General features: G+C 45.5%; 1 protein-coding gene across 1 annotated transcript in view; it reads right to left on the bottom strand.

The window, feature by feature from the left end:
- The window catches only part of ATP6V0A2 (ATPase H+ transporting V0 subunit a2), a 36086-nt gene that overhangs the window by 2127 nt on the left and 9013 nt on the right, over positions 1-24946 (bottom strand). Inside the window, exons 4-18 of the mRNA XM_065889275.1 lie at positions 24252-24389; positions 23137-23225; positions 21827-21953; positions 15001-15083; positions 13098-13191; positions 11928-12140; positions 9043-9193; positions 8631-8767; positions 7943-8130; positions 7754-7844; positions 6614-6732; positions 4987-5197; positions 4257-4376; positions 2586-2705; positions 693-810 (exon numbers count right to left, since the gene is read on the bottom strand). Of these exons, the coding sequence (XP_065745347.1) occupies positions 693-810; positions 2586-2705; positions 4257-4376; positions 4987-5197; positions 6614-6732; positions 7754-7844; positions 7943-8130; positions 8631-8767; positions 9043-9193; positions 11928-12140; positions 13098-13191; positions 15001-15083; positions 21827-21953; positions 23137-23225; positions 24252-24389 (1999 nt within the window). The remainder of the gene's footprint in view (positions 1-692; positions 811-2585; positions 2706-4256; positions 4377-4986; positions 5198-6613; positions 6733-7753; positions 7845-7942; positions 8131-8630; positions 8768-9042; positions 9194-11927; positions 12141-13097; positions 13192-15000; positions 15084-21826; positions 21954-23136; positions 23226-24251; positions 24390-24946) is intronic.

Here is a 24946-nt window from a genome sequence, read left to right as displayed (position 1 = left end):
CAAGGAGCCAGCGCCACCATGCGCCTTGCTGTCTGCGCACGAACTGAGCAGCAGGTGCACAGGGTCCAACCGCAACGGACTCCGAGAAGTGATGCGGCTGGTCCCCGATGGTGATGCGCGTCGTGCTATTTACATAGCGGCTTGCGGGCTGAAGGGCCAGCAGTGAAGCCTGCACTTCGCACCCATACACACAATTTTTACTGTGGTAACTGAAATTTCAACCATGTTCTTGGGGGACTGCTGAGACTTAACTAAACGCAGGTAGCTGAAATCCACGCATCAAAACTATTAATCAGCATTGTTTTAGAACTTGCTTGACATAACTAGACATTCACACTTGGTAAGGCAGCATTGAATACAATAATAGTAATAACAAAAACAATAATGGTCAGAGCAGAGGGAGCGAAATGCCTACGCCAGACGTTCCCAAGCCTTCTCGGTCCTTGAAGCCCCTCGTGTGTCCCAGTGATTTTTTTCACAGCACCCTGAGGCCAAAAGAAATACCCAGGAGACCAGTGCAGTAAGTAGTCAAGTCCAAACAACTTAACAGTCCCTGTTCACACAGTATCTGAAAAATAGTGCCCTTTCCATCAAAATTTTTCAATGTCCCATGGTGCCCCCATGAGTTAACCGAGGCGCTGCGGGGTGTCTCGACACAGAGTTTGGGAGCTACAGGTCTAAGCAAAACTTACGTGCGTGAGCCAAACTGAGTGCCCAGAGCCTCAGGTACGAAGCAGTGTTGGAGATGCATCCCAGACAGTACTCGATGGAATGAATTACTTGGGTCATTAATATTTCTCCAAAATTAAACTGAGAGAGATGACACAACATGTGTTAGACTCCACCCGTGACATGCTTACTTCCACAAGCTACAAGTCTGCTCCACTTTCAGGATTACAGTGAAAGGACTGGCTTCTGGAATACTGGTGAGGATGTGCTGGCGTGTGAGGAACAGAGCTCTGCTCACAACTCCGCCACTAACCAGCTCCCCGACCCACAGAGCTCCCGCCCCCTTGTTCCCAGGCCACAGTCCTGCACGTAAGGCGAGTGTGGCTGGACCAGAACTGTGATGGCACAATGCCCACGGCCCTCAGGCAGCCCAACGAGGTTCTTGAGGTACTCTTAGTAATTACAAAACGTGTAATGAGAAACAGACATCTACCAACCACAAGATTAGGAGACTGTGAACGCGTGTGTGTGTTTAATAGATAAGAGCATCTTAATACAAGTCTGACAAGGGGAAATTATAAAAGAGTCCCTGATAGTGAAAAGGCTGCAGAACACTGGGCAAGATGGCTCCCACATTCTTTCCAGCTCCGCTTTCTGTTTCTTTATGATCTTAAAAACTTAATTATTAATTGTCCCAAATTAAAACACTAAATTACATAATAATTACAAAAGGTTGACTAAGAAATTCTGTTTCGTCCTCATCGGACAGCCAAAAAAGTTTCCAAGAAAATAAAGCAGACCACAGTAACAGACGTGCTCTGTTCTGTCTGCCAGGACTGTGCTTCCCTTCTTTGGGAGGAACTGCTTCTTCTGCCATCTAACCCTGTATCACACAGTTGTTATGGGCTGAATTGTGTTCCCCCCAAAATTTGTCTGTTGAAGCCCTAATCCCCAATGTGACTGTGTTTGGATATGGGGCCTTTAAGGAGATAAGTAAGGTTAAATGAAGTCATAAGGGTGGGGCTTATGTCCCAATAGGACTGGTGTCCTTATAAGAAGAGGAAGAGACACCAAAGAGGCACGCACAGTGAAAAGGCCATGTGGGGACACAGCGATAAAGTGGCTGTCCACAAGCTTGGGAGAGAGGCCCCAGGAGAAACCAACCTGGCCAACATCTTGACCTTGGACTTCCAGCCTCCAGAACCGTGGGAAATACATTTCTGTAGCCAAAGCCCCCGAGTCTGTGGTCGTGGCAGCCCATGCAGACTACTGCAGCAGTCACTGGTCTAGGGATGGCAAGTGACCCCAGCCAGGCCAATCAAAGCACTTCCCTGGGATTTTTCCTCATGGTAACAAGCAGGGAAGTGCACTTTTCTCTGATTGAAGAAAATAAACCCAGTGCTCACTGTGGCCACGGTTCCAACACCAAGGGGCCAATTGGCTTCAGAGTATGAAGCAAACTTGCAAAGAAAAACTAACTCAGACTTGCTGGGATTGGAGATCCAAAGCCCCACCCTCCAGGGGCCCACTCTGCCCCATCCTGATGTGGGCCAGCAGATTCCCCTTGAAGCCAGTGTGAATTGGGTCTCTTTCTTACAACTATGGGCAAGTTCTAATGAAGACGAGAGTCTTCTCAAAGCAATGTTCATGGCACCTTAAGTCACTCAGCATCACAACTTGTAATGTTAACACTATAAATCCCACTGTAAGACTGAAACTCACAAAATGTTAACCCAGAATCATTATATTATGATGCCAATTGTATGACCAGAACAGCATGTGGAAACCTTGGCGTAACGGTTGTTTTGTTTGAACTTTGTTTTCTAAGATGATTCTTATCACTCTCATAATGACGATCATCTCTGTGCGAGCCTGGCTCCTTACCTAACATCACCAACAGTAACTGAAAAGGTTACCTCTTCACACGTCACTTCTCTACAACCATCTTCCATTTGGTTGTTTCCCTCTTCTATGTCTTGGCTTCCCAGCAAAGAAACTTCTTCCTCGCTATCTTTCCTTACAAGTGTGTAACCACTCTAAAAAGACAACCCAAAGAATACAGAGTCAGTGCCTTTAAAATCACAAGGTTGTGGGGCTTCCCTGGTGGCGCAGTGGTTGAGAGTCCGCCTGCCGATGCAGGGGACACGGGTTCGTGCCCCAGTCCGGGAAGATCCCACATGCCACGGAGCGGCTGGGCCCGTGAGCCATGGCTGCTGAGCCTGTGCGTCCGGAGCCTGTGCTCCGCAACAGGAGAGGCCACAACAGTGAGAGGCCTGTGTACCGCAAAAAAAAAAAAAAATCACAAGGTTGTGACAAAATCAAAGTTAGCACCCCTTCGATTCTTTTAAAAATTCAGCTCTTTAGGAATAAAGAAAAAAGTCCTTTAAAGAAAATAAGCATATCATACCCACTAGGATGGCTATTGTAAACAAACAAACAAAAAAAGAAAATAAATAAGTGTTGATTAGGGTATGGAGGAACTGGAACTCTTGTGCATTGCTGGTGGGAACATAAAATGGCACAGCCACTGTGGAACGTTTGGTGGTTCCCAAAAAATTAAACAAAGAATTACCATTTCTAGGTATATCCCCAAAAGAACTGAAAGCAAGGACTCCAACAGATATTTATACACCCATGTTCTCAGGAGCATTATTCACAGCAGCTGAAAGGTGAAAACAACCCAAGTGCCCATTCATGGATGAACTGATAAGCAAAATGTGGTCTATCCATATGATGGAATATTATTCAGCCTTAAAAAGGAAGGAAAATCTGACACAAGCTACAACATGGAGGAATCTTGAGGACATTAGGCTAAGTGAAATCAGCCAGTCATAAAAGCAGAAACATTATATGATTCCACTTATATAAGGTACCTAAAGCAGTCAACTCCATAGAGACAGAAAGTAGAAGGGTGGGTGCCAGGGGCTGGGTCGAGGGGAAATGGGGAGTTAATATTAATGAGTAAAGAGTCTCAGCTCGGGAAGACGGAAAAGTTCTGGGGGCGGATGGTGGGGATGGCTGCACAACGTGAGTGCACGTGATGCCACTGAATGCGCACCTGAAAACGGCTAAGATGCAAAATTTATGTCATGTATCTTTTACCACAATTTATAAAAAATAAAATAAAATGAGAAACTAGACACACAAGAAAACAGTCTGGAAAGAAACTCAACAAATGGTTAACACTGGTTATAACTGAGTAGGAGAAATAGTAGGCATTATTTTCTATATTTTCCACATTTCCTTTAGTTATGTTATTTAAATTCAACAAAAAAACCTTGAAAAATCAAGAGGCAAGAATAAGGAACAAAAATGCTTAATGACAAGCAGTACTGAGGGATTCAGTTCCATCTACTGATAGGTTTGTGGTTCATTACCAGAGGACCTGTCTCCCGTGCCCAGACATGGCAGGCTCTTTGCACCACGCTTCTGCAGAACAGGCAACGCAAAAGTTCTCGATAAAGGAAGCTTTGGCTTTTAAATCAGAGTCTGGGACCCCTTGGAAGGAGTTTTCTTTACAAAACCTTTCACAACTAAAAACAGACTTTGCTCATCATTTACAAACATGCAGCCAAACCCACACTTACCCTGCTGACCCCAAAGCAACTGCGCCCACGGTGAAGCCACAACAAGAAGAGTGGCTTTCCCAAGAAGAGCACAGGGACAGACAACGCTGTGATAACCAGAAGCAGCCTCTGGACGTGCTCCTGTCGGTGCAAAAGGGGAGGAAGCCAGTTAAAACGTGAAGATGTGCTAACAATATCATTGGTGTACTTAAACTAGTGGAAACCAAGTAAAATGTCTCTTTATTGATTAACAAGGAACATAAAGTAAACGCAAGCTAAATTACATTCGCCAGGGTGTCTTTTCCTTTCGTTTCCTAAACTCACAGCTGACGTGCATGGCATCACACAAATGCACAGTTATAGAAAAGCCATTTTTGGAGAGGGCCAGTGTGCTGTGGTCCAAGTGCCAGATCTCTGAGGACCTGGCTTAGTCGGGGGTTGATTTTAAAGAAACTGGAAAAATGGATGGATGGACAGCCCTCAGGAACCCTCCAGTAATACATTCTCTTCCCACCAGTTTTCACAGCTACTGAGGGGCAGCGAGTTTGGAATACACAGTCTGACCAGGGCCCCCGAGACAGCTCTCAGAGCAGGATGGCACCCTCTTGTGATAACACACAGAGGAGCAGAAAGCCCCTCTGGGCCTGGGAGGCCTGTGGAAAGCACCTTTAATCATTCTACTGATGAAAACAAAAAGGCTATCAGGAGGACTTCCTTTGAGTTCTTCACAGTGGAAGACACAACTGCTTACCTGTCCTGGGTAAAGACCACCTGTGTCACTAGCCGGGAATAAAAACATATTAATAAATTCAATCAGAATGCTAGGAGCGACTCTGGAGGTTTCTGCTGAATAAACCAGCCACTTATAGACGATCATAAAGACAAGGTAGCCAAAGATGCAGAGCATGAAGAGAAGTTCCGGGATGGAGACCAGGTAAATGTTGAACTTCTTCCTGAAATGTCTAGGGAAAAAAAACCAAAGGAATCGATCAACCCATGAACAACATTGGACTAAGAGAAAAAGGAAAGAGTAAATTAATCTTAAATTCTCTGTGACAAAGTCTATCTCAGCATAACGTCATCTGTCTTACAATTCAGATGTAACCACAAAGAAAAGAGATGTGAGGACAGTAGAGATGATTAGTGTTTCACTGTCAGATCCAGCTAGAGAAAAAAGACATAATTTCTTTCCCCTAATATACCAGCTCTAAGAAACAAACAAAAGTTTTCTGATTTAGAAAATGAAAAAACGATATGACAAAAATCACCTCTGGAAATAAATACAAATGTACATGTTGCATGTCTCCCTCACTTGAAAGTAAACTCCATGCGGGTGAAAACTTTTTTCTGTCCTCCTCACTGTTCAATCCCTGGTGCCTAGAATAGTGCCAGGCACCTTCTATGTGCTCAACAAATATTTGCTGAATCAATGAAGCTGACAAAAACCTTATCATCAAAACAGAATTGGGGCCCCCTGGTGGCGCAGTGGTTAAGAATCTGCCTGCCAATTCAGGGGACACGGGTTCAAACCCTTGTCTGGGAGGATCCCACAGGCCACGGAGCAGCTAAGCCCGTGCACCACAACTACTGAGCCTGCGCTCTAGAGCCCACAAGCCACAACTACTGAGCCTACATATCACAACTACTGAAGCCCACGTGCCTAGAGCCTGTGCTCTGCAACAAGAGAAGCCACCACAATGAGAAGCCCGCGCACCACAACGAAGAGTAGCCCCCACTCGCCACAACTAGAGAAAGCCCGCATGCAGCAACGAAGACCCAATGCAGTCAAAAATAAATTAATTAATTTAAAAAAAAAAAAACAGAATCATAGAACTTCTCTGGTGGCTCAGTGGTTAAGAATCCGCCTGCCAATGCAGGGGACACGGCTTCAAGCCCTGGTCCGGGAAAATCTCACATGCCACGGAGCAACTAAACCTGTGCACCACAACTACTGAGCCTGTGCTCTAGAGCCCAAGTCACAACTACTAAGCCCATGCGCCGCAACTACTGAAGCCCGCGTGCTCTAGGGCCCACAAGCCACAACCACTAAGCCCGCGTGCTGCAACTACTGAAGCCCACATCGCCTAGAGCCCACGCTGCGCAACGAGAGAAGCCACCACAATGAGAAGCCAGCACACCGCAACGAAGAGTAGCCCCCACCCGCCGCAACTAGAGAGAGCCCGCGTACAGCAGCAAAGACCCAACGCAGCCAAAAATTCTTAAAAATAAAAATAAATAAAAAACAGAATCATATTAATACAACAAACCACTATGCTGGCTGCCTTTAAGATCCATGTAGTCTACCATCAAGAAGCAAAGTTTAAGAAATAACAAATACTTGGCTTATAAATACTGGTTAAAAAATAATCTGTACTTACAAGTGGTTAAATATTCCCAGAATGACTCCAAAAGTCATGTGAATAATTCCTAAAATCACAGACATTTTCATTTTGAAAGAGTTCAGAAAAGTGAGACGATTTGTGGCCAAGTTCCAAATCTAAAGACAAAGCAAAAAGAAAACTTTTACTTCCTTCAACTGCCTCAGGAGAAAAGTGCTGTTCCTTAAGGAGACTGTTGTCAGGTTTTTTCAAGTTTCCAATTATATTCACAACATTAAATTATACCAATTATGTTTAGAGATGAGAATGTACATTTAGGAGAGAGCTACCTTGGAGAGCTCAGATTAGGGAATGCTAGACTTTTGTCACAGTTTTTTCCACTACTGTATCGCATCACTCCAAACAAATTTCGAGGTAGTTTCTAAGCTTTGCTTTTAAGGCTGAGGTTCCTCGTGAAGACCCCTGGGTCTAGGGAAATGCTACCTGGGCCTCATAAGCAGCAGCCTGGTGAGCCATGCTGGGGGCAGGACAGGGGCAACCCCGGCCCTGGAGCCCCAGCTTCACTTTCCTTCTCCCCACACTTTTTCCCTTTCAAACAACCACCTCAATAAGCACCATGATAAGCCTAAGTTCCCTTTCCACTCTAAAATTCCATACTATTTCTTTCTACATCAAAGGGTAAAAAAACAGTTCGCCTGTACAAAGAAGAAATCGAAGAAACAGTGCACATTACATGGCTCCGGAAGTGCCACTTCTCACTAGAGTAAAACAGGTCAGGAAGTAGGACAGACCATAGCCCCAGCTCCCCGTGGTCTTGTATTTGGGCACTGACCGTCAGCTTCTTCTGTACAGCAGCCTGACTCAGAACACACAGTGAGCCTCTGGCGTCCAGGCAGAAACCCCCAGAGTACCACCCCCTCGCGTACGACCACCTGAACCGTGCTGAGCAGTCTGAGAAACCTCTGTGACAGTTAAAGCGAGGTGGCACTGGGAATTTCCTGGAGGTCCAGTGGTTAGGACTCCGCGCTTCCACTGCTGAGGGCACAGGTTCGATCCCTGGTCAGGGAACTAAGATCCCACGAGCCGCGCGGCATGGCCAAAAATTTTTTTTAATTTTAATTAAAAAATTAGGTGGCAGCACCGAGGAACCCGAGATAATGGGGAGGGGGGGACACTCACGGGATCGATGCCAAGAGGATAAGGGCCTCGGAACACTCCGGGAACGCTGGGATCCAACTGCAAAACCCTGTTGTGCCTGACGACGCTGTCACTGTAACAAAAAGCAGGGTGAGGGCCTCCTGCGGAGGGGGAAGGAGACTCGGAGAAACTCCCTCCACCTAAGACACTGTCTGGCAGCAGGACACTCACTTCCAGAGCATCACCTTCCTCTGCTCCGCTGCGCTGTGACCGGAGCTGTACATGGCAGACACGTTCCACCCGGAGCCGAAGAGGTTGACCGACTTGGAGAAGCAGTCGTTGTAGATGAGGCCCGTGTACACTGAGAACAGCCCCATCAGCAGGAGGATGTAGCGGCCGTTGAAAAACATGCGCACAATCTGTGGGGCGCAAAGCGGGGCCACCGGGAGAACGAGCCAGCGTGACCGACCGGGTTTGGGCACTTTCTTAACCGCTCCTCTCAGGGCTGCTCAAAAGCAAGCTCACGGCACAGACGCCCCCATCACACAGGGGTGAAGGCCCACCCGCCCCCAAAACCATGTCTCAGGTAGGTTACGGTTATGGCCCAAAACTGAACAGTTTTCTTCTGCGGTACGCGGGCCTCTCACTGCCGTGGCCTCTCCCGTTGCGGAGCACAGGCTCCGGACGCACAGGCTCAGCAGACATGGCTCATGGGCCCAGCCGCTCCGCGGCATGTGGGATCTTCCCGGACCGGGGCACGAACCCGCGTCCCCTGCATCGGCAGGCGGACCCCCAACCACTACGCCACCAGGGAAGTCCCTGAACATCTTTAAATGTCTCTTTTTCTAGTTAAACAGAAGAGAATCACTACTAATACTGCCCAAACAGATACAATGAGCCCGAGTGTTTATGTTTTTACCTCTTGTGACTGACTTAGTCTGGGATGATCTTCATTTAACACCAACAGGAGGGCAAATAAGAACATCACAAAGCCATGTCCAAGGTCTCCAAACATCACGGCAAATAAAAAGGGGAAAGTGATGATGGTAAAGAGAGCTGCGGGAAAAGCAAGCGATTTCTGATTCGCAGCAAAGGCAGAAAATTCTAGTTAATTCAAACATGACCACATACTGTATAATGATCTTGACTTTCTCCCAAATTCTCAGGAGAGAACTGACAGGTTAAAATTAACACTTTATACTAAATAAGATAACAAAACAGTAATAGTGGGCCTATTTTTCCAAATATCTATTATATTCTTATAGGGAAAAAAAGCAGCGTGATGAATAAAATGTATAAGACACAAAGACTGGCAAATTCAGGCTTCCAACCTGGGTTCACTTCTCGGTAGCTCCCAACCCCGTAGGCATCCACGATGTTCTGAAACCCCTCGGTGAATTTGTTGGTGCGGATGAGAGTCGGGGGTGTTTCTTTTGTTGGGATTGTGTTCATGAATGAGGGGATCGAAGCACCGCTCTCTCTCTTTCACATGAAAAGAGACAGAGAAAGAAAAAATTACCACCCAAGAGCTCTTTCAACAAATCTTCGTTGGCTGCCACGGAAAGGCCCTGAGCACGTGGGGAAGTACTGACCACCCCGCTGGAGGTTCAAGTACAGCAGAAGTGACAGGAGGAAATGAGGAAGGCTCCTGGGGGACGTGGTCTTGAAGAAGGAAGAACCTAGCAAGGCTGAGTGGTGGGAAGCAGGCAGGGACAGGTATGCCAAGAAAAACACAAAATTTTGCCGTACTGACATTTTGGTTTATTCTTGCCCGTTTTTCAGTTTTATGAGGTAATACTGTAGCTGCCTCTAAATTCCTCTTGAACATTTTTAGGAGCTAAACCACTAAGTTCCAGTTGTATGTTGGCGATCCTGGGACTACTTATATATACTCACACACACAACAAGAGTATTAGTCATGTGCCTCAAAACTGATGTTACCTCAATAAATAAGAATCATCTAGAGCTTTAAAATATATAAATAAAATAGATGTCCCATGCTCCAAAATAACTAATTTATGTATTTCCTTCTTTCTCAGCACTGCGTGTTTTACGTTTGTGCCGTAACAGAATTATGTAATGAGACAAGGTGATAAACCAAAATCTCCTATGAAAACTTGTTTCCTTAACTGCCACTTGAAGTTTGTAAACCTGCTATTTCCAGTAAAGAACTAAGATTTTTTTTTTTTATCTTATATTGGAGTAAAGTTGATTTACAATGTTGTGTTAGTTTCAGGTGTACAGCAAAGTGATTCAGTTATACACATCCATCTACTTTTTTTCAGATTCTTTTCCCACATAGGTTATTACATAGTATTAAGTAGAGTTCCCTGTGCTAAACAGTAGGTCCTTGTTGGTTGTCTATTTTATATATAGTAGTGTGTATATGTCAGTCCCAACCTCCTAATTTATCTCTCCAGAACTAAGTTTTGATACAGAAAAAACCCTCACAGGAACGTGGGAGACTGACCCCATAGCCCAGGAGTGGAAAGAAGCTATTATTCAAAGTTCAGAGGCTGTAAGAGCAGAGGTGGATGGGTTCAACTATATTTAACAAAAAACTTCTGCACGACCAAAGCAAACAAACAGAAAGAAACACCAAAAGACAAGGGACAAATTGGGGAGAATATCTGTTCTCGTATCACAGACAACGAGCCAAGGGAATTAATAAGAAAAAGGCCAACAACCCAGCAGAAAATGGGCAAAGCATATGAACACAGCATTCACCAAAAAAGTGGAAGTTCAAAGGCTCTTCTTAAACGTACAAAAAGATATTCAGCCTCACTCAAAATAAGAGAAATGCAACAACTGGCAATATTTGCCAAAACTGATCCAGCAATTCCATGCTGGGCATTTACCCGGAGATAGGTTTGTGCATGTCTGAACCGTCAAAGGTCAAGTGCTAGTCACTGCACTGGTATTCATAAAGTTAGAAACCACCTAAATGACCAGGGAACTGGTTCAATAAGCCACGGTACATCCATTCAGCAGGATATTAAATAGCTATTAAAAAACAGGGAAGTTTTCTTATGAGAAAAGAACAGTATGAATAGCGCACAATCTTTTGTGAAGGAAGGGAATTCTCTCCCTTTATATATTCCTATCTGCTTATCTATGATTAAGAAACTCAAAGACATAAGAGAAGTAAAACAAGGGTTGTCCCTGAGCAGAGGAACTGGGCATATGAGGCTCTGGATAGGAGGAAGACACTTCACTGGGTCTTTTATATTTTTTAATTTTTTTTTTTGACTTTTAAACCATGAGACTGAATTCCTTACTCTAAAGAGCAAATTAAAAACGCCTGTGCAAATCACTTTGCTGCATGCCTGAAACACTGTAAATCAACCACACATCAATTAAAAAAACACTGTAAATCAACCACACATCAATTAAAAAAACACTGTAAATCAACCACATATCAATTAAAAAACACTGTAAATCAACCACACATCAATTAAAAAAACACTGTAAATCAACCACACATCAATTAAAAAACACTGTAAATCAACCACACATCAATTAAAAAAACACTGTAAATCAACCACACATCAATTAAAAAACACTGTAAATCAACCACACATCAATTAAAAAACACTGTAAATCAACCACACATCAATTAAAAAAACACTGTAAATCAACCACACATCAATTAAAAAAACACTGTAAATCAACCACACATCAATTAAAAAACACTGTAAATCAACCACACATCAATTAAAAAAACACTGTAAATCAACCACACATCAATTAAAAAAACACTGTAAATCAACCACACATCAATTAAAAAAACACTGTAAATCAACCACACATCAATTAAAAAACACTGTTAATCAACCACACATCAATTAAAAAAACACTGTAAATCAACCATACATCAATTAAAAAAACACTGTAAATCAACCACACATCAATTAAAAAAACACTGTAAATCAACCACACATCAATTAAAAAACACTGTAAATCAACCACACATCAATTAAAAAAACACTGTAAATCAACCACACATCAATTAAAAAAACACTGTAAATCAACCACACATCAATTAAAAAAACACTGTAAATCAACCATACATCAATTAAAAACATGCACGTGCACACAGAGCCTCGAGGGACCAACTCTCCATAATTTCAGTTCAAAAGAGTCAACACGGTGTCCTCCCCTCCTCTATCTTATCTCCTGCGGGGAAGGGCTGGCAGGGAGGGGAGGGCCGCCTCACCGAGCCCTCCTCCAGAGCAAGGCGCAGCTCATGCAGATCGGCCTCGGGACACCAGACCTCGGCGATGAGGCACTTGTTGGTCACGTCGAAGCTGCACATGTTCAGCATGTGGTAAATGGCTTTCATCTTCTTCACCTGGATGACGCGGCTGTAGACTGACTCGGCGGCTTTACAGAGCACTTGCCTTAAGTAATCCTCGGTTTTGTGAAGCACCTGGGTGAGGACAAACATTGACTTTCAGCAGAGTGTCCACTGGGCACCTGACCTCCTCTGAGGGACTTTCTCCTCAGTGATGGGTAGGGGGGTGAATTCCAGGCACCTGCCTCTCTGGGGACAGTTAAGGAAGTTCCGTCCTTCTCCTCCAGGCCCTGGAGCTGCCTTTCCAGAAAGGACCCCAGGGCACAGGAAATGGTTAGAAGTCGTGGTCCCTGTGGCGGCATGATGGCCTGGCTGGGTCCAGAGAGCTGGGGGCCTGGGTCTTACCCACTCCCAGCCTCGGCCCAGCTCCCTGTCAAAACCCATGAGCCACCAACTCCCATCCCATCCCATCCTGCCAAGAAATCCCCTTTCACTCAAGTGGGTCAGAGTCCGCTTCTTGTTACCAAGAGCCCTCGCTGACCTAAGGAGAAATGGGAATTGAAATAGTGCAGGTAAAATTACAGCCAGCACTGTAAATGGGGCTCGCTTGTCCTCTCTGACCAAGAATTACACTCCGGGACTTCCCTGGTGGCGCAGTGGTTGAGAGTCCGCCTGCTGATACAGGGGACACGGGTTCGTGCCCTGGTCTGGGAAGATCCCACATGCCGTGGAGCGGCTGGGCCCGTGAGCCATGGCCACTGAGCCTGCGCGTCTGGAGCCTGTGCTCCACAACGGGAGAGGCCACAACAGTGAGAGGCCCGCGTACCCGCCAAAAAAAAAAAAGAATTAAACTCTGACAGATTAAAGATGACCAGACTATTCTTTAAAGCCCCATCATTTAGAAACCATCTAGGTTTCTAACAGCCTGCTAAAATAAAACTCCCACGAAGAGGAGGGAGGTGCCATTCCAAACTCCCTAAAACACCTTGATTTGTCCACAACCAAAATTTTCCACATTAAAAAAGAAAGTAAATGGATTTGTAAATGTTTTACAAACCCTTGGATAAGGAGGCAAGTTTCTGGTTTACTCACAGTATACAGATCTTGAATCCGGGTGTTCAGGCCCTCCTGAATCTCTCTCCGCTCCTCGGCGGTATTCGGGTAGGGGTAAACGTGGCAATGGTAACTAGAAGACAGGGTTCAACACAGTGCCGCAGCTGTCAGAACTGCAAGAAGCTAGGTCAAAAACTAGAGCTAAATTCAGTCTACCGCCTGGGCGTATTTCCTCCCAAACCAGAATACAAGCAGCCCTCTGGGACAAAAAGGTGCAGACACAGGCACCCAGCCACGGTAAGGCCTTGCACACGGACGCTCAACAAATTTTCTACAGAATTCCACAGATTTAGTGAACTCTGTCGTGGCTCCACATTCCATTCCTACCCTCGATGATTCCCAAAAGCTCATTCCCAATTCCAACTTTCTGAAATTCACCACCACCCTTGGGCTGGAAATCATTAAACAAGTGTAAAATATAAATCAAAGACAAAGAACATACAACAATAATTACCTTTTACAAAAAAAGAGGAAATCGGGGGAGGAGAAAACTCTGGATGCCTAGCAATCGCCTCTGACATGGGCTTCAGTAAACATCCTCTGGGGCCACCCACGTGTGACACCAGGACGCAGGGAGGCAGAGCCATGCCCCCCCAGATGCAGCTACACCCCCTCAGCTGCTGCGACTCCCATGCTGCCTTAGTGTTTTAATGCCATGCTTTATGCTCCTCTTTAAGCTCTGGCTACTAAAATTAAGTTCTTACTCCAGCCTTACCCTAAGCAATGATATCTGTGAAGTCACAGATTTGTGTGCTGGCTATAGTTTTTCTAATCTACATAAAAAGTAAATATATACCTATTAAGTAAGAATAGGCTAGTCCACGTATCACCTAAAGTTACTTTCCATAACACCAGTGACTGAGTATCAAACTCTGGTGAACACTGAATCCGAAGGAAATAACCGAACCCCACCCTTACTTACCCCAGCAAGAAGAAAGGCCAGCTAAAAGTTCCCCAAGTATAAGAAAACAAAAGGCCATTCTTGGGCTTCCCTGGTGGCGCAGTGGTTGAGAATCTGCCTGCCAATGCAGGGGACACGGGTTCGAGCCCTGGTCTGGGAAGATCCCACATGCCGTGGAGCAACTGGGCCCGTGAGCCACAACTACTGAGCTTGTGCATCTGGAGCCTGCGCTCCGCAACAGGAGAGGCCGCGACAGTGAGAGGCCCACACACCGCGATGAAGAGTGGCCCCCGCTCGCCACAACTAGAGAAAGCCCTCGCACAGAAACGAAGACCCAACGCAGTCAAATAAATAAATAAATAAAATAGATTTATAAAAAAAAAAAAAAAGGCCATTCTTTTGAGTTTTCATGTGGTTTTGCGTGTTTTCCCACTGGTGACAAGACTAAGCCACAGACCGATTCTTGCTGTGATACTGCTCCACGTTTACCGAAGGCTTACGCGGTACGGGAGCCTTTTACGTGTACCATCTCGTCTGGCAGGCAGGCCTCTCCGAGCCCACACTCTCCACCACCTGCCAGGCCCCCTTCCCCAGGCTGCAAAGAAGGTAACTGCAGAGGGCTGGGGAAGGATGAGCCATACGCTCCATGAGGACAGATAAGCCTACGCGTAGCTAAAAGCAACAGAAAGGCACCAAATATTAAAACTGGATTCCTTCCCCAGCCTTCATTCCTAAGGGAAAAAAATCAAATCTGGGAATGTTCTTAACATGGTGTCTATTTTTAAATTATTTTAAGTATTACACTGGCAAGAGAGATGACAAATTAAATGTTTTAAAACATGGTATTACAGCAAAGAAATCATGTAACAAAACTCAGCAGCCTTTGTAACCACTGTATTTCTCTTCAGAGATATATTTTAAGAAAACTAGAGGTTACTGAGGATAAAGAAATAAATGAAATAAAAGGTTTCTTTTTCTTACCAGTCACATATCTTCTTAACCTTGTGGCCAATCTGCTCTCCCCAAAAGGATATCAAAAACACATACCATTTTATGACTTCTCCCTACAAAGAATAAAGATAACTGTTACTTCTCTGTCTAGAACTTTGAAAACTCTGGCAGCTCGCACTCTGTCAGAGTGAGTTCATTCATTCATTCGTTCAACAAACACTAAGCACTGTCCATCCTCATTATCTGCAGATTCCATAACTGCAAATTCACCCCAGAAGTCATTCATAACCCCCAAATCAATACTCAAGCATTTATTCACTTGTGGACATGCAGAGCGACAAAAATTGTGAGTCACCCAGTGTGCATATTCCTGCTGAGGTCAAACGACGTGACCCTCTGCCTTCTTATTTCAGCTCATACTACAAACAAGTGTCCTTTTTGTGATCTATTTAGTGCCAAGTTTTTCACAGTTTTGTGCTTTTTTTGGTGATTTCACTGTTCAAAATGGTCCTCAGAGCTGTCTAGTGTTTCCGAGCACATGAAGGCTGTGACATGCACTTACGTGTGTCCCGTAAGCTTTGTTCAGACAGGCGTGATGGTGCGGTTGGCAGTGAGTTCAATGTTAATGAATCAACAGTATATATTAAATAAGGTGTCTTTAAATAAAACAAGGTTATGTAGTGATTGGCTGACAAGAACGTTATGACCAGAGACTCACAGGAACCTAACCCTGTGCTTCCCCTAAGAGCAAGGGTTCAGTTCTCACGGAGACTGTACAATGTTAACTACTACAAATAATGAGAACTGACTGTATTTACAAATATTCTACAAATAGAACTGAATAGGTTTTTGGCCAATTTGCCAGGCACTGGTTCCCAGTGCTAGGAATACAGCAGTGAACAAAACAGACAAAAATCCCTGACCTGGGAGGGAAGGGAGGGGAGGGAAGCTTATATCAAGTTAGCAGCAAGGGACACTAGGAAAGTTCATAATATGCCAAATGGAGAGGAGGGCGATAAAGACAATAAAGCTGGGAGGGGCGACAGGGACAAAGAGGCTGGGGGTTGAGCTTTTAAATCAGGCGAGGAGGGAAGGCCTCCCTGAGAAGGGGACATCTGGGCCTAGAGGAGTGAAGGGGGTGAGGCAGCGAGCCACGTGGATCCTGGGGAAGAGCCTTCTGAGCCCGAGGAAAAGCTCGTGCAGAGGCAAGATGAGGGGAAGCGAGCAGGCCAGCCTGGCTGAAGAGGAATGGCCACGGGGTGACAAGATGGGACGCCGTGAAGAGGAAGCCACAGGAGGGCTTTGAGGCGGGACGGGGGTGTGGTGGTGAGACGCTCCGGCTGGTTTTACAGGGATCATTCTGGATGCTGGGCGGAGAAGAGCTGAGCTGGCGCTTACTGAGACAGGCCAGCCTGGACGGGCAGGTCTGGGGGGGAAGATGGGCAGTTCAGTTTTAGGTGTCACATGGAAAGGTCTTCCAGAAACTTCAAAGGTATGGAGGAGCCAGTTAAATAGAAGTCTGGTATTCAGGGGAGATGTCCAAGCCAGATGTATACATTCGAGGGATGGTATTTAAAGCCATGAAGTTACACGGGATCCCTAAGGGCACAGAGGAGAGAAGCAATCCAAGAATTGAGCTCTGGGGCGGAGGGGATGGGGAACAGGTTGGGGAGCTTCAGGCAGAGCAGAGGCACTTGGGTCCCGAAGGGAGGGATGCAGGGCGGCCGGGAAGGGGAGGCCAGGGAGGTGGCGGGCGGAGGAGATGGCTGAGGTGTCTGGGAGGCTGGTTACGTGGGATAAGCAAGCGAATCGCACAGTCCATGAACCGCACTGAGGATGAGGGAGGCCAGATTTCTCGCTGTCAGAAGAGAGTGCAAAACACCGAAGAAGAGACGTCCAGAATCGTAGGTTAGAGTCTGAGCAAACGGTTTTATAATAAATGTGCACAGGTGGCTGCAGAAGCGGATACAGCTCTGTGCGTGCGTGTGTGTGTGTGTGTGTGTGTGTGTGTGTGTGTGTGTGTGTGCCCGTGTTTTGACTGCTGAAAGGGCCCAGAAGCAATGACACTCCAGTACATGATGAGAACTCAAACACCCAGATCCTTGTTTCTAAATTCCATCCTCTACTAAAAGGAACCAGCGGCCCTTGAAGGAATGGCTGACTCCAGACAGAGGCAGGGACCATCCCGTGGTGCCAGGAAGGAAGGGGCTGCTCAGTGAATGCCGCAGACGCGCCAAAGGCCAGGGGAACATGCACGAAGGGACTCCCAGTGGCCAAATCAGGGACAATTTGGGCATCAAAGTAAAAAGGACTGGGACTTCCCTGGTGGCGCAGTGGTTAAGCATCCGCCTGCCAATGCAGGGGACACGGGTTCGAGCCCTGGTCCGGGAGGACCCCACATGCCGCAGAGCCACTAAGCCCGTGCGCCACAACTACTGAGCCTGCGCTCTAGAGCCCGTGAGCCACAACTACCGAGCCCACGTGCCACAGCCACTGAAGCCCACGTGCCTAGAGCCCGTGCTCTGCAACAAGAGAAGCCACTGCAATGAGAAGCCCGTGCACCACAACGGAGAGCATCCCCCACTCGCTGCAACTAGAGGAAAGCCCGCGCACAGCAGCGAAGACCCAGCATGGCCAAAAATAAATAAATAATTTTAAATAAATAATAAAAAGGATCGTAACAGATTACAAGTCATTAAATAAATAGGAATGCCTAAGTCCGTGGATGAATGAGCGAGTGACTGAGAGGGCAGGGAAAGCACGGCCTCCTGCAGGACGGTAACTAGTAAGTACAGAAGGAAGGATGGGAACAGAGTAACCACCTGGCAACCGCAACAGAGGTGATGGGTTCAAGAGAGTCATCGTGGAGGCTGAGGCTGGTGGGCAGAGGTCTGCTGAGGAACAAGCCCCCAGTAACCTAGGAACACCTCCTCACCAGCTACTGATCAATTAAATAGAGCAAGATGGTGACATGAAGGTGGAGAAACCTGGACGACACCAACATGACCAGGCCGATATTACGTGCCCCCTGGCGGGAGGTGCTGAGAGGACCAGATAATTGACTCCGTGGTGCTCCCACCAGCAACGTGTGATCCGAGCCTGGTCAAGAGGAAGCACAGAATGGACCCCAAGGGAGGGTCATCCTGCAGAATGTGACGCCTGCCCCGAATGCAAAGCACAGTCCCAGGCAGGGCAGTGGACCAGAAAGGAAACAATGCAAACTGTGAGGAATTTGAGTGGCATGTTTATATTGGACCAAGTGTTGCATCTGTGTTGATTTTTCTCATTTTGAGGGTTGTACGGTGGTTATATAAAATAGCGTCGTTATGAGGGGGCAACACACACATGTCCACGGCTTCCTCGCAGAAGGTCTGGAAGGAGCCTAATGAAAATGGGGATAGATATGCAGAAAGAGTGAGTGGAGTATATGTGGCAAAATGTTAATAATTGGGAAATCTGGGTGAAGAGACAGAAGACTTTGTTCTCTTCTGGCAACTTTTCTGTAAACTGAAATTATTTCAAAATAAACTATTGAAGAAACTACACAGGGGGGACTTCCCTGGTGGCACAGTGGTTAAGAATCCGCCTGCCAATGCAGGGGACATGGGTTCGAGCCCTGGTTTGGGAAGATCCCACATGTCGCGGAGCAACTAAGCCCGTGCACCACAACTACTAAGCCCACGCTCTAGAGCCCATGTGCCACAACTACTGAGCCCATGTGCCACAACTACTGAAGCCTGCGTGCCTACAGCCTGTGCTCCACAACAAGAGAAGCCACCGCAATGAGGAACCCGTGCATCGCAACGGAGAGGAGCCCCTGCTCGCCGCAACTAGAGAAAGCCCGTGCGCAGTAACGAAGACCCAAAGCAGCCAAAAATTAAAATTAAAAAAAAAAAAAGTAATGTTTGTGAAATTCTTACCTAATAAACTAGGATATTCATGTCTAAAAAGTGTTTAAAAAAAAAAAAGAAAGAAAGAAAATACCCAGGGGGAAGAAAGAAATGGTATTTATAGTGCATCTGAATTTGAAGATTCCTTAACAATTTTAAAAATAGTACTGTGCCAGGGAATACAACCACCTAAGACATCATATGGAACACGGATGTATGCAACATAAAAAATACAAATCATAAAACCACATGAAACTGCCTGAGCCCAGCTCTGACAGAGAGACTGGTCAGCATCTAGAAACGATACTGACAAAGGGGAAAATGGCTAGAGATACGCTCTGGGGTCTGTAAGGACTTCAAGGGGTCGACCCAAAAGGTATTAAACATGACACTATAAATAAATCCTCGAACCTGAGTAAAAGTTACCAAATCAAATCTCATATCCTCCCCAGAACAAGGACTAACAGAACGCACACTGAAACATAAATAGCGACTCTCTCTAAGCAGGAGGATTACAGGTGACTGATTTTCTTCTTCATGTTTTCTATATTGTTCCCAATTTTCTAACAACGAGCACGCATTTCCTTTGTAATCATGGGGGAGGGAGGAGTTGTAGTTTCAAGAGAAAATCTGCCAATTATACTTCAACAAAAAAATTAGAAGTGAAAAAAAAGTAAAGAATTTTTAAAAAAAAAATATATATCTCTAACCATGTCTCCATATTTCTTCACAGACATTTAATGCCCTTTAACAAATCCGGTAAAAACTCAGCACAAAAGAGCTTAGACACTGTATAGAAAAAAAATTTTTTTTACAGAGTAAATGCTCTGCATGAGAATGATGGATATGTTCTTTTAATTAAAGAAAAAACTCAAAGAACATGTAAATGCTACTTCAGAACAGTTTTAATCTTCACCTTTACATAGAGAGGTCGTAATGGTCACAGGTGAAGGATAGTCAACATATTGCTACTGGCAGTTTCAGGAGCCACAAAAAATATTACAGGTGTATGGTTAACGAACAGCTTGACTGATTAGATTTTCCAACGTGTGTGGTTTACTTAGGCTGAACCTTATGAAAATTATTTCACAGCCAAACTCCTTTAGGTGTCAAAACTATTAATCTTATAGCCAAAAATCCTGAGGCAGATCTAGGAAAGAAAACACGAACACTTTTCTCAAAATTGAGAATCCCCAAGTTCCTTTCCTACCCTTAGTAGATCAGTTCATCCTCACTTAGACCAATATATAATAGTTATTTTTATGGTGAAGTCTTTAAAAAAAAAAAAAATCACAGCTATTTTAAAAGGTAATGATGGCTTTGGCTGCCCTGCTTCCCTTCCAGAATAATTCATTCCTGAAGCCTTAGATGTGCACTCGGGGATGGACCTGGGGGCGGGGGGGAGGGCAACAGTGGCCCAGGGCAAAGTCAGAGCCCAAGCAAAGTGAGGAGGCCCTGCAGTCCACACTAGGGGACAACCCGGGCTGGGGGCTGGGGAACTCGGAGCTCCATGCAGAGAGAGGAGCAGGGCAGCAGAGATGGGAAATCAATGGGCAGACTGGTCACACACAAGGGGACTGATCAAATCAGTACATTAACAATAATGGGAGCCAAGTTTCCCACCACTGAAGAAAGGAGTTACAAACACAGAAAGAGAACAACTTAGAATGAACCCTGTGGTGTTGGACTGGAACTGGATGTAAACTCACAGTTTTCATATATACACACAGGTACAGAAATAAAGCTGTGAGTGTGTGTGAGCCGTGTGCGTGTGTGCGTCCTAGAGCTGTCCACTGACAGAGCTGGGAACAGCGACACCTCAGTCCCCACGGGCACACCCGGAGACCGCATCCTGGCTTCTAATTACCGCTCTCCACTAAAGAGAACCAGGTTCCTTGGAGAAATGGCTGATTCCAGAACTGCGTGAGGGAAATTACAAGATGAATCGGGACATCTTGTTATGCAGGAAAGCAAAGAAGCATTCAAAAAATGATGGGAACATGTAAAAAGAAGATAAAAGCCAGCTAAATGGGCTCCAATGGCCAAATCTAGAGCATGTGAATATCAAAATAATTACAGTAACAGAGTATAACTCATTGAATAAAACAGGAAATAAATTAATGCACTGAAAATCTGACGAGAAATTGAGTACTTACAGAGTTTCAAAGCACCTCCCCCAAAACATGTACTAAATACAAAGGAAATGGAGTAATAAATTCACAGTGGAGAAGCTTAAGAGTCGCTACCTTGAGCAAGTGATCAAAGTGAACATGACTAGTAATGGGACAAAGGAATTGTGCACCCCTGATGGGAAGCAGCATCACTTCCTGCCCAAGACACATAACTTGAATCTAATCATGAGAAAACATCAGACAAACCCAAACAGAGCGGCATTCTACCAAAATAAAAACCACTGGTCTGTAATAATTTTTAAAGGTCCAGGTCACGAAGGTCAAGGTAAGACTGAGAAATTATCCCAGAATGAAGGAGACCAAAGAGACATGACAATTAAGTCTAAGGCCTGATTCTAAACTAGATCCTTTGCTATAAAAGACAGTATTGTGGGAATTCCCTGGCGGTCCGGTGGTTAGGACTCCGAGCTTCCACTGCAGGGGGCCCGGGTTCCATTCCTGGTCGGGGAACTAGGATCCCGCGTGCTGCGCAGCCGCAAATAAATAAATGAATAAATAAATGCCAAAAAAGAAAAAAACAGACAGTGTTGGGACGGCTGGTGAAACCCAAACAGGATCTGAGGCTGGGAGGGTGGCGACGTATCCACGTCAACATCCCAGGCATACTATGGCGGTGTGGGAGAGAGTCCTCCATGTTAAGAACTACCCCCCAAACGCATCCAAGGATGCCAAGGCACGTGGTGGACAGCTCACTGAAGTGCTCTGCTCTGCGCTGTGCCTCCAGCTTCAGCACGAAGTCCGCCACTGCTAAACGGGGAAGGGGTGCCCACTCACCGTTTCAGGGTCTTCCAGGGGCCCCTCCAGCTCTGCGTGCGTCACGATGCTGTGCCCTCTGCAGGCTCGCCACAGCGTTTTCCCGAATGCTTCAGCTTTCCCTTGGTTAATGAGGCCAGACACAAATCTGTGAGACACCAAAGGCTGTGGTCCAGTAAGCGCAATGAGGATTACCAAACCGCATGAAGAGGGCGGCGAAGCCCTTCACGCCTGCCCAAGTGCTGGCGATATCCTCAAAGCCCTCCAACTGCAAAATATCTGAAATGCTGCATAAAATATTTTTGAAACGTCCTCTTCGATGTAGACCTGAGCCCATAATTTCAAGAAATTCTTGGACTCCAAAAATAAAACAGGACCTCGTAGCTGTGCCCTGATGTATTATACTGACCCAGTATCTTAAGGCCTTGGGTTTCAATGCCAGCAAGGGAGACAGGAGATGGGCTCTGGGTCGATATCAGGTGAAGAGATGGAACTGAACCCCCAATCCCCACAAAGTTGGGACTCTTGCCCCCCAACAAAGGGCTACACCTTAAGTGAATGGGTGGACTAGAAAAAAATCCACCTTGCAAAGGAGCCTACAAGCAAACTTGTTTATTTCGGCTTTGGTTTTGGAGAGAAGGGGAAGAGTGTCACTTGAGGACTTACAACCACATGTTAGGATGCATCAGGCAGAGAGAAAACAAACAGAAAAACAAAGAAACTCAAGCTGGGAAATTAACGTAAAATGATTCCAGGTAGGTAGAGTGCTCCCAAGTACCTGACATACATAAAAATAAGTTCTCTCTGAAAGAATACAGCCTCAAACTAAACATCACTGAATTCCTACACATAAGGAATAGAGGAACAGTTCATAATCAAAAGAAATCACAAATCACATGAGGAAATAAGTTACCATTAGTTCAAGTAAACAGAGAGAGTGAACAGTAGAAAGACACCCTTAAAATACGATTAATAAATTAACCAACTCAGTTTAGCCCCTATGTTTCCACCAAACGAAACAGGACTTGACGCTTCAATGACCAATTATTTTAGGCTATGGAGTAACAAAGAATGGCAAAACTGGCATAAATTCCTTCTTTCCACCTCATTATACCGAAAGAAGAAATTCCCATCGTATTTAGCTAAAAAGTCAATACAGCTGAGTGATTCAACTCAACAAATACAGGAGTACAGTGTTTTCTTAAACAAATATTCACTTTCTTTCATTCCACCACAGGCTTTCAGATGGTGGCCGTGCTTCCACTCAACACAGCTCGTCTCCCACTGACACGAAGGACAGTGTAAAGCTCGACCCGCCAGTTGTCACTTACCCCAGTTTTGCTCCCAGCCTCTGCATACAGCTGTAGTCCAACAAAGAATCGTTCTCCAAGGGAGGGAATTCTTCGTAAGTGGGTTCAAACTACAAAGAGATATGAAACCAAGTGTGTCTCACTGAAAGTGACACTTTAATTCTCAAGTCGTGTTTCCAAACAAGTTTGCAGGGCATGGGAACTCAGATCTGGGTGCCAAGGCCCCAAGGTAACTCAGACACGTAACTCAGCTCTGATAGATAAGGAGCATAACTTCCCTGTCCCTTATTTGTAAGCTAGCTGAAGACATTTACTTAAAAGTATAGTTATAATTTATGTCATTGCCTTAATCCAAAACAGAGTAACTGTATCAGAGGTCACCGCTACAGGAAGTGAAACAAAGTCCATAAGGGACATACTTCTCCCCTCTCTGATACTCAGCTGAGTGCTGTACTACTGCATAGGCTGTTCTTTATTCCCATAGAGATTTTTTTTTTAATTCCATTACTCTCAGCAATTTGAGAAGGAAAAAAAAACAAACTAGATTTTAGAGTTTGACTTCCAGTGTTCAATTTTTTCTCATGATCATAAGATTTTTTCAACTGCAAACGAAAGCATTTCATGAATAGGAAGTGGTTATGTTTAAAACCAAACAACAAAGAAGAGGCTTAAAGCTTCTTTTAATGTCATATAATCCAATTGAAAGATAAAGGTAAGATCAAAATGTATCTCATTTTTTTAAAATGTATCTCTTTTTTTTTTTTTTTTTTTTTTAATTTTTAGCTGCGTTGGGTCTTCATTGCTGTGCGCAGGCTTTCTCTAGTTGCGGCGGGCGGGGGCTATTCCTTGTTGAGTAAGGAGTATCTTTTCCAATGAGGAAGTCCCTCTATCTCTTTTAAAAAGCAACACCTCTACAGGAGTTGATAACAAAACCCGAAACTTTACGGGAATGAGAATTTTATAAAAGAAATATACTTCTGGGACTTCCCTGGTGGCCCAGTGGTGAAGACTCCACGCTTCCACTACAGGGGGCACGGGTTTGATCCCTGGTCAGGGAACTAAGAACCTGCGTGCCGCGTGGCGCAACCAAAAGAAAGAAAGGAAGAAATGCACTTCCTCCCGAGCATCGCCAGCACCTGCACGTCGCGCCTGACGAAGGCCTTGCTCACTCGCAGCACGTGGGTGTACTCGGTCAGCTCCAGAAGGTTCTTCCTCAGCCTCTCCTTGTTCTTCGTGACCTCCCTCAGCTCAGCCTCCAGCTTCTGCAACTGCTCCTGAAATGAAACGGCAGCAGGGTTAGTTCCAAGTCTGGTTCTAATACGCTTTTCACAGTACCCCAGAACTAGTAGAGGTTTTAAAAAGCCATAATGTATGAGAGTTTGATAGGGATATGAAAACAGCCACAGGTTTTTTGTTTTTTTTTTTTTTTTGCGGTATGCGGGTCTCTCACTGTTGTGGCCTCTCCCGTTGCGGAGCACAGACTCCGGACGCGCGGGTTCAGCAACTGTGGCTCACGGACCCAGCCACTCCGCAGCATGTGGGATCTTCCCGGACCGGGGCACGAACCCGTGTCCCCTGCATTGGCAGGCGGACTCTCAACCACTGCGCCACCAGGGAAGCCCCACGCACAGGTTTTTAAAGTCCATCATCTGCTGCTTCATATTAATTCAGGTACCTGTGATGGCAAGCACGCAGATGCCGTGATGACTATGAGTGCCCTACGGCTGGACCCAATCTCTAATCGCAGGTCCTGTCATTTCTTCTGGTTTCCCTCCATCTGCTTATCCATTACCAATACACCAAAGAGTTTTCCTTTTTCAAGACTACATTT

The sequence above is a fragment of the Phocoena phocoena genome, chromosome 13, assembly GCF_963924675.1.
Source record: "Phocoena phocoena chromosome 13, mPhoPho1.1, whole genome shotgun sequence".
Classification (NCBI taxonomy): Eukaryota; Metazoa; Chordata; class Mammalia; order Artiodactyla; family Phocoenidae; genus Phocoena; species Phocoena phocoena.
Note: the sequence above shows the minus strand (reverse complement) of the source record. Positions and strands in the feature narration are given on the sequence as shown.